Raw genomic sequence first — 15,516 nt, 5'->3', positions numbered from 1 at the left:
CGGGACTGGGCCAGCAGTGCTCAGAGCTGGCAAGGAGTTGCTGAAAAGGAAAAATGGGCACAACAGTTGACGTTCTGGACATTCCGGTTACCAAAGGTTCCACAAAGATGAGAGCACTGTGTATGGTGGGGCAGATAAGGAGGAGCATATGCTCCTGTCTGGATCTTGGTTACTTCCACAAGGCTTGGTGGTACTTGCAGAAACTTATTTTAAACTGGCAGTCAACCCCCAGGTCTCGATCTTAGTGACCCTCTAGGTACCTTCATCTGAGCCAGGTGGGTCTGTGACCTTTTTCCTAATTGTGACTGCTGCCTACAGCCATGACATCAGGGTGTCACTGTCTGAAATTAGCCATTCTAGGTGCTATTGCAGACAGTGCCCAATTTCAGCCTCCTAGGCGCCATGCATAAAGCTGGCTTCCTCAAAAAGCTCTTGCCTTGTCAAGGTGAAAGTAACCAAAGGCAATGGCTAAAGTAGCCATCTAGCTCTTCTTGGATCTTGTAAGCCCACAGGTCTTAGCTCAGGGCAGGCAGTGACAGCTATGGATCCAGCCAGAAAGAACTGGTGACCTTTGCTGATGAGTACCAGACCAAAGTGCTGGCAATGAGCCAAGAGGAAGAAAAGGGTGGGTATGGAGTGATTTGGAGGCCAGGGATCCCACCCCGGGCCTTGGCAAACTTTCAGTGTGTTGAAGGGCACTAACTCTTCTGGTCTAGGACAGGGATTCTCCAAGGCACTTCCCCTTCAACCAGGTAAGCAGTGATTTGTGCTTGGAATTACTAAAGATCCCAGAAGGGCATGAACTTGTGAAGGGTTTTTGTTCCCAGGAGTGTTTCTCATCAGGTGCCTTTACCTAGAGCCCAGTCCTGCACAACCTTGGGATCAGACTGGCAGCCCACTGGGCTGACCCTAATTCCCAGGGAACCTCTGCCCTAAGACTAGGTCCCCGGATGGGCCCAGATGAGTCTGATATTTAAGACCAATCATCCTTATGTTTCTCTATCCACCTCTTGCCTGACAGTGAGGGTCATTCTTCCCTCCTCCATTGGGCACCCTGGCTAGTATATATCCTGCTTAGGAATCTAGAGCCACAGCTCAGGAAAGGACTGAGCTGACTTTCTGCATGTGATTTTTATACAATCACATGTATATGGAATTAGTAGCCCTCTTGGTGCATCTGGGCCCTCAACATAGAGAAGATAAGAGAGCAGGTTAACCAATTTTAATGGAACCAAAAGATTATACAATGAAATTTTATATACATTCACAAAAAAAAGACATCGTGTGACTTTTTTTGGAATTGTAGAAAGCGAGCAGTGGAGAGCACATCCTTGTGGAGATTATTCTTGGGGTTGGAACCAGATATTAGTATTTTGGTCTTTTCACTTCAACCCTGCAATAGAAAGAGAAATGAGCATAAGATCAATACACTAAGCAATTCTCACCAGTCTCACAGAGGAAGAATAATGCTGCTCACCCATCGGCTTCCATCTTCTTCCTCTTCTCAATGATCTGCAAAAAGAACAGTTATAGCTGATGGTTATGCTGCCAGTCTAAGCTCACCTGAGACCCAAGGCTGACCTCTCTCCTACTTCCATGGCTCTCCGACCCCCTGCCTGTTCCTGAATCTGTGGGCCAGTATCTCCTCCCAGCTGAAGCCCTCCCACCCAGAACTAGTCCCACTTACCGCACTAATCTTTTTCCATTGGCGATCAAGCTCTGCTTTGTCATTGGTTTCCTTAAAGCGCCTGGTTTTACGCCCTTCAGACATCTTGATGCCATATTGAAATGCAGCCCTGAGGGGAAAAAAAGGGCAGTTGAGGGAAGAAGGCATCCGAGGTTGAACAGCAGTAGCAAGGTGTTCCCAGGAGACCCGGTGAGCAGAGAACTGATCTCAGAATGTTTCAGCCAGACTACACCCTCTAACCTGCTGTGGGCTAGTCCACCCCCACCACCATCCCTCTCCTCACTCTTGGCTGCATTTAGTACCAAGACTCACTTGGGCAAAGCCTCCTTGTTGTTCATATACTCGCTGTATTCCTCCTGGGTATCAAAGTCCCAGCGGCCTAAAGGGCCTTTCTTGTTACCCTGTTGCAGGACAGAATGGGGGGCAGGGAAGGAAGAGATGTCAGTGGAAAAGAAATTTTAGCCCTTGATTAAAGCCAGGCTCTCCCATAATCCCAGGTTTTATCATTCATAAATTCTACCCTAATAAACAATAATAAATGTTAACTGTGTACTTAACTATGTGCCAGGCATCATTCTGAACACTAAACATGTATCTTATTTAATTCTCTCAAAAACTCTATTAAGAGAGAACTATAGTTCTCTCCATTTTTCTAATGAGGAAACTGAGGAAAAAGCAGTAAAATAAGTTGGCTTGGTCACAAAACAAATACCTGGCAGAGCCAGGGTTAAGCAAGGCTCCAAGATAGAATTAAACCATGCTATTAAGCATTGCAGTACAGAGAAAACAAGAAAAAGTAGATGACACTTCTTCACCCTTAATGGTGTTAGTGTTTGTTGGTGTTTTTGTTTGTTTGTTTTTTTTAAGGCTTAGAGGAAAATGTCAATCCTGGCTAGAATAAAACTCTGTTTTCCAGTTATTTTCTAAAAACTGAGATTCCTTCTTCCCTTTCTAAATGTGCACTAAAGGCCTGCTTACTCCCTAGGATGGAAATCAAAGCCTGGCACTTTATAGAAAATAAAAAGAAATATATTTATGGCCCTATCTCATTTGACTTTGTACAGATGCTTTAAAACAGTTAAGCTGCCCAGGACCCCACAATGCTGCTGCTCCTGTTGCTGCAGCTGAAGGAAGATGAGGCCCAGGAAATGAAATAGATCATTTGGGAGAAGGGAAGGGGATATGTGCTAAAGAGTAACTGTCCCCACCCATCCTTCCAGTTCCACACCTGGTCCATTTTGCTATAATCCACCTCCTCATCACTGTCCACAGCCATGTCATCCATTCTAAAGAGAAGCAACAGTTAAAGAGATGGTGCAGACCCAGACTCCTATGGTTCATGCAGAAACCTACCCATTAAGAGGCTATATGCCTACGAACAACCATCCCTCCTAGGCCTCCCACTCAGAGCCTAACAGAATACTTTATCCAGTAAGAAGTACCCCTAGGTCCCAAAAAATCAAATTTCCACCTCACTCCCCGCCCCACACCGTGTTCTGCAATCATCCCAGCCTCACTTCTTTAACAGAGTCTCACGTACGTGGCTGGGTAGCACTCAGCATAGCTGTTGGACATGCCAAAGAAATCTCCCAGCTGCTTCTTGTCTTCTGGCTTCTTCAGCATATGCTGTGTTAAAGAAAATAATTCTACCAATAGCAGAAAAACTTCAAGCAGGAAGGGCCAACGGCTAGAAGCCCCAACATGAAAACTCTGAGGGCTGTGAACGTGAATGAGTCCTCTGAGAAAGGGGAAAGTCATGACTTCATCCTTGTCAAAATTCAGCACAGGGCTTCCCTGGTGGCGCAGTGGTTGCGCGTCCGCCTGCCGATGCAGGGGAACCGGGTTCGCGCCCCGCTCTGGGAGGATCCCACGTGCCGCGGAGAGGCTGGGCCCGTGAGCCATGGCCGCTGAGCCTGCGCGTCCGGAGCCTGTGCTCCACGACGGGAGAGGCCACAACAGTGGGAGGCCCGCGTACCACAAAAAAAAAAAAAAAAAAAAAAAAATTCAGCACAAAAGGTAAAGAGCAAGATGGGGATGGGGAGGTTGTGGGGAAGCAGGGAGGCAGGTGGAGTTGGAATGACCACGCTGAAATAAAGGATATGATTCAGTGCCTTCCCAGCCAGCAGATCCAGCAAACTTTTCATTGATCGACTTGATCAGCTCCTTGGCGGATCCAGGTCCTGGGTGAAAGAGAACTCTGTTCAGACTTTGAAATAAGGAGCTTACAACCTCTTCCCCACAACACACTTCCCACCTGTGCCTTTCATAACATTTTTTAAGCAACAGAATCATTTAGCTAACAAAGTTTTAATCAAATTCCAATTCAAAATGAGCTACTCTGCTTGAGATGCACTAGTGTGCCCAGAATACTGTCCACTCAACCTGCCCCATATCCTCAGAACCCCTCAGCTGGGAGAATTATATCAAACAGAGCAAATATGCCCTGCCCTTGCCCAAGAAGAGAGACAGAACTCCAGACTCATCTTCTGTCTGTTCCATAAAGCAAGACATGGCTCTTCCGAGAACCCAGAACTAGGAAGTCCCCCAGTCCCACCCTTGGCAACTCTTGAGTTCTGGGTCAGACTCTCAGCCCAGAGGAAAGCAGCACTGCCAGAGCCAACGCAAGATGCCATGGGTAAAACTCACCTTTGTCAACATCCATGGGCTGGAAAGAAAACAGAAACTGAAGTGAGTGTCACCAGGAGGGATGCCCACTCATCTCTCCCTCAAGTTTGAATCAATTCTTTACCCTACCCCCTGCCCCCATTTCCAGGATGGTTCCTACCCTGGATTAATTGAACCAGTTGCTGCTGTGGAGCCATGGGCCACCTATATAACAGAGGGGTTCTGTACCTGGCTGGGCAGCCACAGAGATGGGCAGCTCCTCCACCTAGTGCCCAGGACTACATCTCACCTCATCGTCCACTTTTGGCTTCTCAAAGTAGCTGTGCCTCTTCTTCTCTTCTTCTCTCTCTCGGTCCCGCTCCCGCTCTCGATCGCGTTCTCGCTCTCTGTCACGGTCTCTGTCTCTCTCCCGATCACGCTCCCGTTCCCGGTATCTCTCCCGCTCCTTGTCTCGAGGTGTCTTGGTTGTGGAGGGCACATAATCTCCGATGTCTTCAAATATACTAGGAAAACAGAGATCCCTAGCTGACAAAGTCACACAAACTTCCATTTCCCCCGGCCATTTCTCCAGATTCTCACACCAAGGCCTCCCCCAAACGCCAAAGACAGGAAACCCAGAGGCCCTTCCTCCCTCAGATCAGGGGGCAGGGGCTAGGATACATACTTCATGTCAGCCTCAGGGGGTTTCTTCTCTTCCATTTTCCCTGTAACATAAAGAGAGGAGTGAGGAAGACACTCCTGAGTTATTTCCCACTCAGCCTCACCATGCTCTTCAGTTCTCAATGCACTTTTAAACATCTTCTGTTTAAAAGATGGGACAACAAAAGCTACCCCATACTCCCCCTCCTCAAGCCTCAAAACTGACCACTGCTTCCTGGGTGGGTCAAGCAGACAGAACCTGGATGTAACCATCCCTTGTTAATGCTCCACTGCTCCCATTTTTCTCTGGTCCCCAGGAGCCTCCCAATGTTCTGGAAGCTCCAGGAGACCTTGGTTCCATCTCAGATGCCCCTCCAGGGGTAAGGTTTCTCTCCCTAACTCTCCAGATTACCTTTATCTTTCTTTTTGAGCTTCTTGTTGCGGGTACCCTGCCTCAGGTAGGAAAGGATCTGGGTGAGCTTGCTGATGACAATGTCATTTGTGGTCAGTGTGGTCTGGGCCTGAAAACCCCCAAGGAGCAAGAATGTTATCCCACTGAGCAGGACTCTCTTCATTTACTCATTCATTTACTTAACAAATTAACAAATTAAAGGATAAGTGAGAATTAAGTAGGTGAAGACAGAGATAGGAGGTATTGTAAAAGGATATTCCAGACAGATTAAACAGCATACAAAGGCCTGGGTCATAAGTGAATCTAGTACATTCAAGAAAGCCAGGATGACTGGAGAACAAACTGGGAAGCATGGTAGAAAGAGGCTGAAGAGGCCAGGAGTTACAGAGCCTCACAAGCCATGACACAGATTTTGGCCTTGGGCTTCCCTGGTGGCGCAGTGGTTAAGAATATGCCTGCCAATGCAGGGGACACGGGTCTGAGCCCTGATCAGGGAAGATCCCACATGCCGCGGAGCAACTAAGCCCATGCACTGCAACTACTGAGCTTGTGCTCTGGAGCCCGCAAGCCACAACTACTGAAGCCCGCGCGCCTAGAGCCCGCGCTCTGCAACAAGAGAAGCCATTGCAATGAGAAGCCCGGGCACCACAACGAAGAGTAGCCCCCGCTCACTGCAACTAGAGAAAGCCTGCGCGCAGCAACAAAGACCCAATGCAGCCAAAAATAAATAAATTAATTTAAAAAAAAAAAGATTTTGGTCTTTATCCTAACACTAAGAAACCATCAAGGGGCTTCCCTGGCGGTCCAGTGGTTAAGAATCCACCTTCCAATGCAGGAACACGGGTTCTATCCCTGGTCGGGGAATAAGATCCCACATGCTGCGGAACAACTAAGCCCCTGTGCCACAACTACTGAGCACGTGAGCCACAACTATAGAGCCCGTGCACTGCAACAAAGATCTTGCAAAACTAAGACCCGATGCAGACAAAAATTAAATAAATAAATATTTTTTTAAAAATAAAGAAACCATCAAATCTTCTAAACCAGGGGCAGTGCACATATGGGAAATCTGTACCTTCCTCTCAATTTTGCTGTGAACTATTGTTAAAAATTTATTTATTAATTTATTTATTTCTGGCTACATTGGGTCTTTGTTGCTGTGCGCGGGCTTTCCCTAGTTGCGGCGAGCGGGGGCTACTCTTCATTGCGGTGCGCGGGCTTCTCATTGTGGTGGCTTCTCTTGTTGCGGAGCATGGACTCTAGGCGCGCGGGCTTCAGTAGTTGTGGCTTGTGGGGTCGAGAGCGCAGGCTCAGTAGTTGTGGCACATGGGCTTAGTTGCTCCGCGGCATATGGGATCTTCCCAGACCAAGGCTCGAACCTGTGTCCCCTGCATTGGCAGGTGGATTCTTAACCACTGCGCCACCAGGGAAGCCCTGCTGTGAACTTCAAACTGCTCTAAAAAATTATCTTAAAAAAAAAAAGTAACAGTAGTGAAGGCAGAAAAAAGAAAAAACCTTCTAAACCATGATGAGAAAAAGTCATGTTGTTAAATGATCACTCTGGCCATGTGTAAAAATGATAATGGAAAAGGGGATGGAAAGATGTGGGGAGTGGTAATGGCTAAAGAGTACAGGGTTTCTTTTCGGGGTGATGAAAATGTTTTAAAATTGATTCTGACGCCGGTTGTACAATTCTATGAAAATACTAAAAGCCACTGAATTGTACACTTTAAAGGGGTGAACTGTTTGGTATGTAATTTGCATCTCAACAATACTAAAAATAAATAAAATATTGGAAGGGAACCAGAGTGGAAGTGGGGAAACCAACTAGGAGCCCCTTTTAATAGTTCCAACAAGAGATGATGGCTTTTTTTTTTTTTTTGGCCATGCCACACAGGATGTGGGATCTTAGTTCTCCAACCAGGAATCGAACCTGCATTGGAAGTACAGAGTCTTAACCACTGGATCACTAGGGAAGTCCCAAGAGATGATGGCTTAGACTGGAATGTTATTGTGTTATTGGTGGAGACAGAGAAAAGTGAATGGATTCAACTGAGATTTAGGAGGTTAAAAGGTGGACAGGACTTGGTTAGATGTGGTAGATGAGGCTCAGGGCAGAAGTGAAGCTGATTCCCAGGTTTGAGGCTCACATAGCAGGCTCTCGGGACTTCAGTCACTCACCTCCATGGTGGGGCAATCAGCTTTGCTGCGGATAAGAGTAGTGGGGATGTCAGTGTCAGCATACTCATCATCCAGGTCTACCACATAGGCCATGCGGCCTGGAAGAAACAGCTCATTCCGCTCATATGCTTTGCTCTTGAAGAGCATGCGGTAAACATTTCGGCCTACAAAAAGAGAAAGAGCAGCAAGTAGCCAGTGAGAAACTTCTACAATAACAGCTACTGTTTACTAAGTGGTTACTGTGTGCCAGCCACCATGCCAAGTGTTATGCATGCTTTGCTTCATTCAGTCTTCACAACAGCCCTGTGAGGTGGTCATTATTATCTCCTTTTAGCTGATAAGAATACTAAGGCTGAGAAGTAAGTGATTTACTACCACTTAAGTCATATGACTATTACAAGTCCTATAGCTACTAAGCGACAGAACAAAGAATGGAACCCCGGCCGTTTAACTCCAAAGCCTGAGCTCTTATCCACCCTTCCTACATTGCCTTCTCAAGGGCACTATGTGCCTAGCATTGTATTAGGACCTGTGAGGAAGAAGGATGAAGTTTAAGGTAATACTGATGAAGACGGGAAAAAATAGCTCTACTATATGCTCAGTGTGATAGGCATGTTGTATGTATTATTTCTCTTCGTCCCAGTAATCCCATGAGGTGAACGTTAACCCCATTTTTGCAAGTGGACAAACAGGAGCTGAGAAGTTAAGTTGGTTGCGCCCAAAATCACATGCTTAGTGTGATTTCATTACAGGATTCAAATGTAGGTTTCTGAATTCTGAGTTTTTAATCATTAACCATGCTACCTCCCTTAATGGATAAGCCCAAATCTGAAAAAGCTTCCAACCTAACTGAGGGGACATTAGTAATATATATGAAATAACTAAGTCTACATCTGAGTTCTATTAGAGTATTTTGTGGGAACTAGCTGGTTTGGGGACAAAAAGGAGATAAAAGTAGGTTGAGGGAAAGGAGAAGCACATTCCGTCCATAGCACTAAATTCCTTACAATTCCCCTGGAATGCAGAGGCACTAGTGTAGAAATTCTATACTCACCCAAACGTGTTTTAAATTCAATTTTATTTTCAGGATCCTCATCTTTCCTGAAAAGACAAAAAGAACATTTTTGCTAAATGTGTTCCTACTTTTGGCCCCACCTTTCTAAACTCTCAAGCTCTCCCTGATGTTTACTTACTTGGTTTCCTTCTGGGGCTTTTCCATCAGTTCTTCCTCCTCTTTCTCTTTGCTGGCAATTTCAGCTCGTACCTAACAGGAAAGCAATTAAGGTTTAGACATTTATTCACTTTACATTATCCTTACTGAACACCATTATACCACAATGTGCCAGAAACTAAGAACTCAATACTGAACAAAACAATATAGTCCTTGCCCTAATGGAGCTTATAAAAAGAGAGACAGACAAATTAAACAATTAAACAACAAAGTGTGATAACTGCTGTAAGTAAAACAGAAGAGCTATGCAAGGGTGCAGGTAGTGGGAGGTGAGGAGTGGGGAAACTTAACAATACACAGGTGATCAGGGAAGGTTTGTTTCCCCAAGAAGATAAAACTGAGGCTGAGACTTGAAGGATGAATAGCAGTTAGTCCTACAGAGGGGGCACCATTAGTTCTTCTACATGGTCTGAACTAACAGCAGTCTCCCTCCTCACCCCAAAAGGCACTTATAAGAGCATTCAGCATGCTAGTATTACTCTCCATCTACCAACCAAGCTCACCTTCTGAAGCAGAGCAAAATCCAAGCCTTTCACCAAATGGGTGTGTTCCATGTCACCACCCAAAAATTTGGACTCCTGGATCAACTGTCTTCTCTTCTCTGCAGCTGATTTGTCCCTGTAGAATGAAAGAGGCCACATAAGAACCATCCTTTGTGGGTGGCAAGTGCCTCTTGAAATGGCTTGGCATGGGGAAATGGCTTTCCAGAGCAAGAAAAATGTGAGGAAGAATTCATACTGCCATTATATGACTTTGCAATGCTGAGGGAACCATGCCCTGGCCCACTCGGTACTCACGCCTCAGCAGTGGGGCCCACAGCCCTGTAGTTAGCTGTGGTGCTGATCAGCTCAGTTTCCTCATAATCTTTGTTCACTCCATCCCGCCGTTCCTTGGCACGGTCCCGGTACTTCTCTGCTAGTTCTCTTTCTCTCTCAATTTCTTGTTGGCGAAGTTTGGCATAATAACTGTGACCAGGGAAAGGCAAATGTGTAAGGCTCAGCAGAACTGTTCCTGCCTGTTTCCCTATACCTTCACCCAACCCTCTATGCTGAAAGCTCATATATGTCCTCATAGAACTGCTGGCCACCTCTTGATATTCCTCAAAAGCATAACTACAGCATCTTCCAGCTCACAGATACACTGTTCTAATGCCACCATAGTATACTCCATCTGTCACTTCAGAATCCTTTGATGTCACCTAACTCTACATCACCGAGTCTCTACAAGTATGAGACTTTTCCATACGGCAACCAGGAAGTCTCTGAATTTTTATCACGTTCCAAATTTCACCTGAAATATATCATTCCTTGCCAGTCCTCCTCAAGAAGAGAGAAAAAAGCAAAGTACCAGGTCTAGGATGCTTAGTATCATATAAATAATAGCAAGGACAATGATAATGACGGCAGCCAAAATTAACTGGGTGGTTACTATATGCCAGGCGCTGGTACTAAGTGCTTACATGGACTATCACAGTTGATCCTCATGACAACCTGATAAAAGTTATTATCACTATCTTGATTCCACCCATGAGAATACTGAGGATTAGAGAGGTTAAACAAAATGCCCACAGCATCCAGCTAGAAACTGGTAAAGATGAGATTAAAACACCACAAGCTGACTCCAAAGCCCTAAACAGCCATTCTAAATATCATTCCTCTCCACTATGAAAGCAGAGAATCTCAAGACGAGAAAGGAAAACCTCAGTCTCTTGCCTCATAACTAGCCCCTACTCCTTTTCCCCAAACACTATCCCATAAAACCCAACACTCCTCCATCCTTCCTTTACCTTTTCTTTTTTCTCCTTCGTGCAGCTGGATCTTCATCCTCATTGTACTCCCTTGGCATCCTAGAAAAGAAAGAAATTCACTGATTGCGAATTATTGCCACAGCCCCAGAAACCCCAAGAAGTGGCTTTGAGGACTGAAGAGAGGTTTAGAATACTGACCAAAGCAATAGCTGACCAGTTTCAATCAGGCAGAGATCCATGTCAATATTTGTAGGTGAGTGGTTCTCAAGCTTTAGAAAGCATCACAACCACCTGAAGGACTATTAAAATTATATATCCCCAAATATCTGCCCTAGAATCTGAGTCCGTGGGGCTGGCATGGACCCAGAAATCTACTTATTTAAGCACCAGCAGCAACTCTAGTACAAATGGTCCATGGAACATACTCTGAGAAAAAATGAGATCCCCATGGGATTTCCCTGATGGTCCAGTGGCTAAGACTCCATGCTCCCAATGCAGGAGGCCCAGGTTCAATTCCTGGTCAAGGAACTAGATCCCACATGCCGCAACTAAGAGTTCACATGCCACAACTAAAAATCCTGCATGCAGCAACTAAAAGATCCCGTGTGCCACAACTAAGACCCGGCACAACCAAATAAATAAATAAATAAATATTTTTAAAAAAATGAGATCCATACAGCATCCCAGTCTTTCCTGGAGCTTCAATCTCAAAAGGCAGAGAATCAGAACCATGGACCTCAAAAAAGAACTAACTTTCCAGTTCCTAAGATATCTAGTTCAATAAATTTTCCATAGGAAGGAGATGGGAAACAGATTGGATCACCCCAGAACTTACTCATGGTGACGTGACTTAGAGGGTGGTGCAGAAGTAGGTGCAGCTCTTGGGGTCATGAGAAGTTTCCTGAAGTCTTCATTAGTGAGTTTTGATCTAGAGGGCGAAAATTTTAAAAATTAGTACCCAATAAGAATTGGAAAAGGAATATGTAAAAAATATAGTTCACTTTACTAGAAATCAGAGAAATACAAATTAAAACAAAGAACATGCCACTTTTAATGCATCAGAGTGTTAACTATTAAAAAGTTTGATAAATCGGACTTTCCTGGTGGCACAATGGTTAAGAATCCACCTGCCAATGCAGGGGACATGAGTTCGAGCCCTGGTCCAGGAAGATCCCACGTGCCGCGGAGCAACTAAGCCCGTGTGCCACAACTACTGAGCCTGCACTCTAGAACCCGCAAGCTACAACTACTGAGCCCTCGTGCCACAACTACTGAAGCCCGCACACCTAGAGCCCGTCCTCCACAACAAGAGAAGCCACCGCAATGAGAATCCTGCACACTGCAACAAAGAGTAGCCACTGCTTGCGGCTACTAAAAAAAAAAAGTTTGATAAATCAAGAATGAGTGAGAGGCTGGGACTTCCCTGGTGACGCAGTGGTTGAGAGTCTGCCTGCCAATGCAGGGGACACGGGTTCGTGCCCCGGTCCGGGAAGATCCCACACGCCGCAGAGCGGCTAGGCCCGTGAGCCATGGCCGCTGAGCCTGCGCGTCTGAAGCCTGTGCTCCACAACGGGAGAGGCCACAACAATGAGAGGCCCGCGTACCGGGAAAAAAAAAAAAAAAAAAAAAGAATCCGCCTGCCAGTGCAGGAGATACGGGTTCGATCCCTGGTCCAGGAAGATCCCACATGCCATGGAGCAACTACGCCCATGCATGACAACTACAGAGACCATGCGCCACAACTACTGAAGCCTGCGCGCTCAGAGCCCGTGTTCCTCAACAAGAGAAGCCACCGCACTGCAACGAAGAGTAGCCCCCGCTCGCCACAACTACAGAAAGCCCGTGCGCAGCAACAGACCCAAAGCAGCCAAAAATAAATGTAAAAAAATAATAATAATAAAAATTAAAAAAAAAAAACAATGAGTGAGAATTTGGGAAGTGGATATTCTCATATATTGCTGATGGTAATAGAAATCATTATAAACAATTTGGAGGGCAATTTGGCAGTATCTATCTTAAAATTTAAATGTGTACTATCCTATGACCAAGCAGCTCCATTCATCTGTATTTAACCTGGCCAATTACTGGCATATGTGTATAAGAAGGCCTGTAAAAGAGGTTCAATTACAGTTTTGAAAATAATAAAAACTTGAGAACAACATAAACCCTAAACATCCATTATTGGAGATTAACTAAATAAACTGTGAAAGCGTTTCCCAAATATGGGAAAGACAGCACTGATAGTACAAGACGTAACTTTATCTGGTACAGTGACAATGTCTCACTCTTTGACCAAACTTTAGTAAGGTTCCTTTGAGCCCTCTTTTGACTAGGCCCCTTCCTTGGCCTGCTGAGCCCAGTTTTAGCAAAGAATCCTGCTAGGTCTCCCCAAGGAAGACTTTATTCAATGCTACTGTAATAGAAATCAAGACTATTGCAAAAGGGGAGAAGGACTGAAACTAAACTCTGAGTACAACAGGGACAATTGGGAATGTATAGAAAATTACTTGGTTAGGCATCAAGGGTAGTGTGGAAGAGGAATTTGATTAGATATCAAGGGAAGAGGAGGATTGGATCTCCTTGATTGATTGATGGATTTCTCTATACCTTGGCAGGATTCTTTGTTAAAACTGGGTTCATGGGCTTCCCTGGTGGCCCAGTGGTTGAGAATCCGCCTGCCGATGCAGGGGACACGGGTTCGTGCCACGGTCTGGGAAGATCCCACATGCCGTGGAGCGGCTTGTCCCGTGAGCCATGGCCACTGAGCCTGCGCGTCCGGAGCCTGTGCTCCGCAACGGGAGAGGCCACAACAGTGAGAGGCCCGCGTACCGCAAAAAAAAAAAAAAAAACACTGGGTTCAGGGACTTCCCTGGTGGCGCAGTGGTTAAGAATCCTCCTGCCAGTGCGGGGACACAGATTTGAGCCCTGGTCCGGGAAGATCCCACATGCCGCGGAGCAACTAAGCCTGTGCGCCACAACTACTGAGCCTGCGCTCTAAAGCCCGTGAGACACAACTACTCAATCTGCGTGCCACAACTACTGAAGCCTGTGTGCCTAGAGCCCACGCTCCACAACAAGAGAAGCCACTGCAATGAGAAGCCCACGCACCACATCAAAGACCCAACACAGCCAAAAATTGATTAATTAATTAATTAAAAAACGAGACAAAACAAAACTGGGTTCAGTAGGCCTGGTCAAAAATAGAAGCCTTGGAGAAGTCTGACTAGAGTTTGGTCAAGAAGTGAGTCCTTGTCACTGCCACGAAAATAACCGCTAAGATATTGGGAAGGGAAAAACATCAGGTGGGGGACTTCCCTGGTGGCACAGTGGTTAAGAATCTGCCTGCCAATGCAGGGGACATGGGTTCGAGCCCTGGGCCGGGAAGATCCCACATGCCACATAGCAACTAAGCCCGTGCGCCACAACTACTGAGCCTGCGCTCTAGAGCCCGCGAGCCACAACTACTGAGCCCGCGTGCGTAGAGCCCGTGCTCCGCAACAAGAGAAGCCACCACAATGAGAAGCCTGCGCACTGCAACGAAGAGTAGCCCCCCCTTGCCGCAACTAGAGAAAGCCCACGCGCAGCAGTGAAGACCCAATGCAGCCAAAAATAAATAAATTACTAAAAAAAACCCAACACAGGTGGCAAAATTGATATATAGACAATATAACACCGATTAATTTTAATATTTTAATTCACAAAGCAATGATGTATTTTACTCAGGTATGAATGTGTGTATACAAATGCATTTAAAAAGAGTAGGACAAAAAGATAAGTGTAAAAAAGGTAACGGTGGTCACCTCTAAGAAAGGGGATGGAATTGGGGATGTTATCAAAGACAACATTACCCTTATTCTGATGTTTTAATTTTCTACAAGAATTAATTCCTATATAATGTGTAATTAAACTCTCCCTGCCATAATTTCCCCTCTAATACTCTTATGCAGTTGGCCTGATCCAGTTAAAGTTCACAAAGATAAAGAGGCAAGCGGTAAGATTTTTTGGTCATCCTTGCTGACAAGACAGAATTCTTTCACCACCACCACCACAACTTTACTCATTACCCAGCTCATTCCCATGGTTCTACATACACCAAAACACTCACTGGTGGAAGGAGTGAGGATCGTCCACATCGTGGCCATCTGGGGCCAAAGGGTTGGAGAACGGCTCGCCTAAGAAAAAGAACTGATGTTAATTTAATCAATCTCTTTAGAGTCAGGTCTTGTGCAAAAGTTGGGGATCTAGTAGTGAACAATACAGATGTCTTTTCCTGTCGAGTTGCTCACAATCTAGTGAGACAGAATGGCAAGAACATCGACATTGACAATACAGGGTAACAAGTGCTGAAGCAGGAAAATACAAGGAGCTATGGGAGCTCAGAGGAAGGGGCCCCTAAACCAGCGCTGGAGGATCAGCAAAGACTTCTTGAAGATGACACCTAAGATACTAGGCGAAAGATAAATTTACGGAACCGAAAATTAAGTGACGGGGGCTGGGGGTGGTTCACAGATAAATCTCATCTGTCGTGGGTTGGGGCAAGGACAAGATTGAGGGACAGTCTGGAGCTGCCCGACCTCGCTCGGGGCCCAACTGCTTCGCCAGGCTCCAAGCGTCACACTCCAGGCCCGCCTCCACCCTCGCGCACACAGCCGGCTTAAATTCTGAGGCCAAAATAACGCGCCAAGTGTCCCGAGTCCCGCGAGGAAGAAAGGGCAGATGACCCGAGCCTTACTATCTCGCTCCGGCATTTCGTCCGCGGTGTTTCAACCCCAGCAACGACCGAGGATCCTACAACAACACGGCTGCGACAGGCGACTACCCACAATGCACCTCCGGAGTCCACCCACAGTGCCTTTCGTGCCCCAGCTTTTCCACCGCAACGGAGGGCGGAGAAAGCCGAGTAGGAGTTGACCTGCAATGTTTTTATGGCATTGGCTAAGCTTGGCCCCTCCCCTTACGTCAGCCAACCTATCCCGGGGCTGGAGCGTCCGCGG

General features: G+C 46.1%; 1 protein-coding gene across 1 annotated transcript; it reads right to left on the bottom strand.

Moving 5' to 3' along the window:
• Positions 1 to 1,207: 1,207 nt before the first annotated feature.
• Positions 1,208 to 15,397, bottom strand: IK (IK cytokine). Its single transcript, XM_007107943.3, has 20 exons — positions 15,255 to 15,397; positions 14,628 to 14,694; positions 11,358 to 11,450; positions 10,562 to 10,621; positions 9,573 to 9,740; positions 9,279 to 9,393; positions 8,738 to 8,808; positions 8,599 to 8,645; positions 7,545 to 7,708; positions 5,364 to 5,472; positions 4,977 to 5,016; positions 4,602 to 4,815; positions 4,334 to 4,352; positions 3,789 to 3,867; positions 3,228 to 3,308; positions 2,916 to 2,973; positions 2,000 to 2,088; positions 1,688 to 1,796; positions 1,478 to 1,512; positions 1,208 to 1,393 (listed from the first exon to the last, which is right to left on the bottom strand). The coding sequence occupies exons 1-20, from the start codon at positions 15,268 to 15,270 to the stop codon at positions 1,366 to 1,368; spliced, it is 1,662 nt and encodes a 553-aa protein (XP_007108005.1). The 5' UTR covers positions 15,271 to 15,397; the 3' UTR covers positions 1,208 to 1,365.
• Positions 15,398 to 15,516: the final 119 nt, after the last annotated feature.

This window comes from Physeter macrocephalus, chromosome 8 (genome assembly GCF_002837175.3).
Source record: "Physeter macrocephalus isolate SW-GA chromosome 8, ASM283717v5, whole genome shotgun sequence".
Classification (NCBI taxonomy): Eukaryota; Metazoa; Chordata; class Mammalia; order Artiodactyla; family Physeteridae; genus Physeter; species Physeter macrocephalus.
The sequence above is the reverse complement of the archived record's forward strand: the minus strand, read 5'-3'. Positions and strand labels throughout refer to the sequence as shown.

Coding starts and splice junctions, on each gene's coding strand:
- IK (XM_007107943.3), bottom strand. Junction 9,394..9,572: donor GTGGGCCCCACTGCTGAGGC/GTGAGTACCGAG, acceptor TTCATTCTACAG/GGACAAATCAGCTGCAGAGA. Junction 5,473..7,544: donor CTGATTGCCCCACCATGGAG/GTGAGTGACTGA, acceptor GGGGGTTTTCAG/GCCCAGACCACACTGACCAC.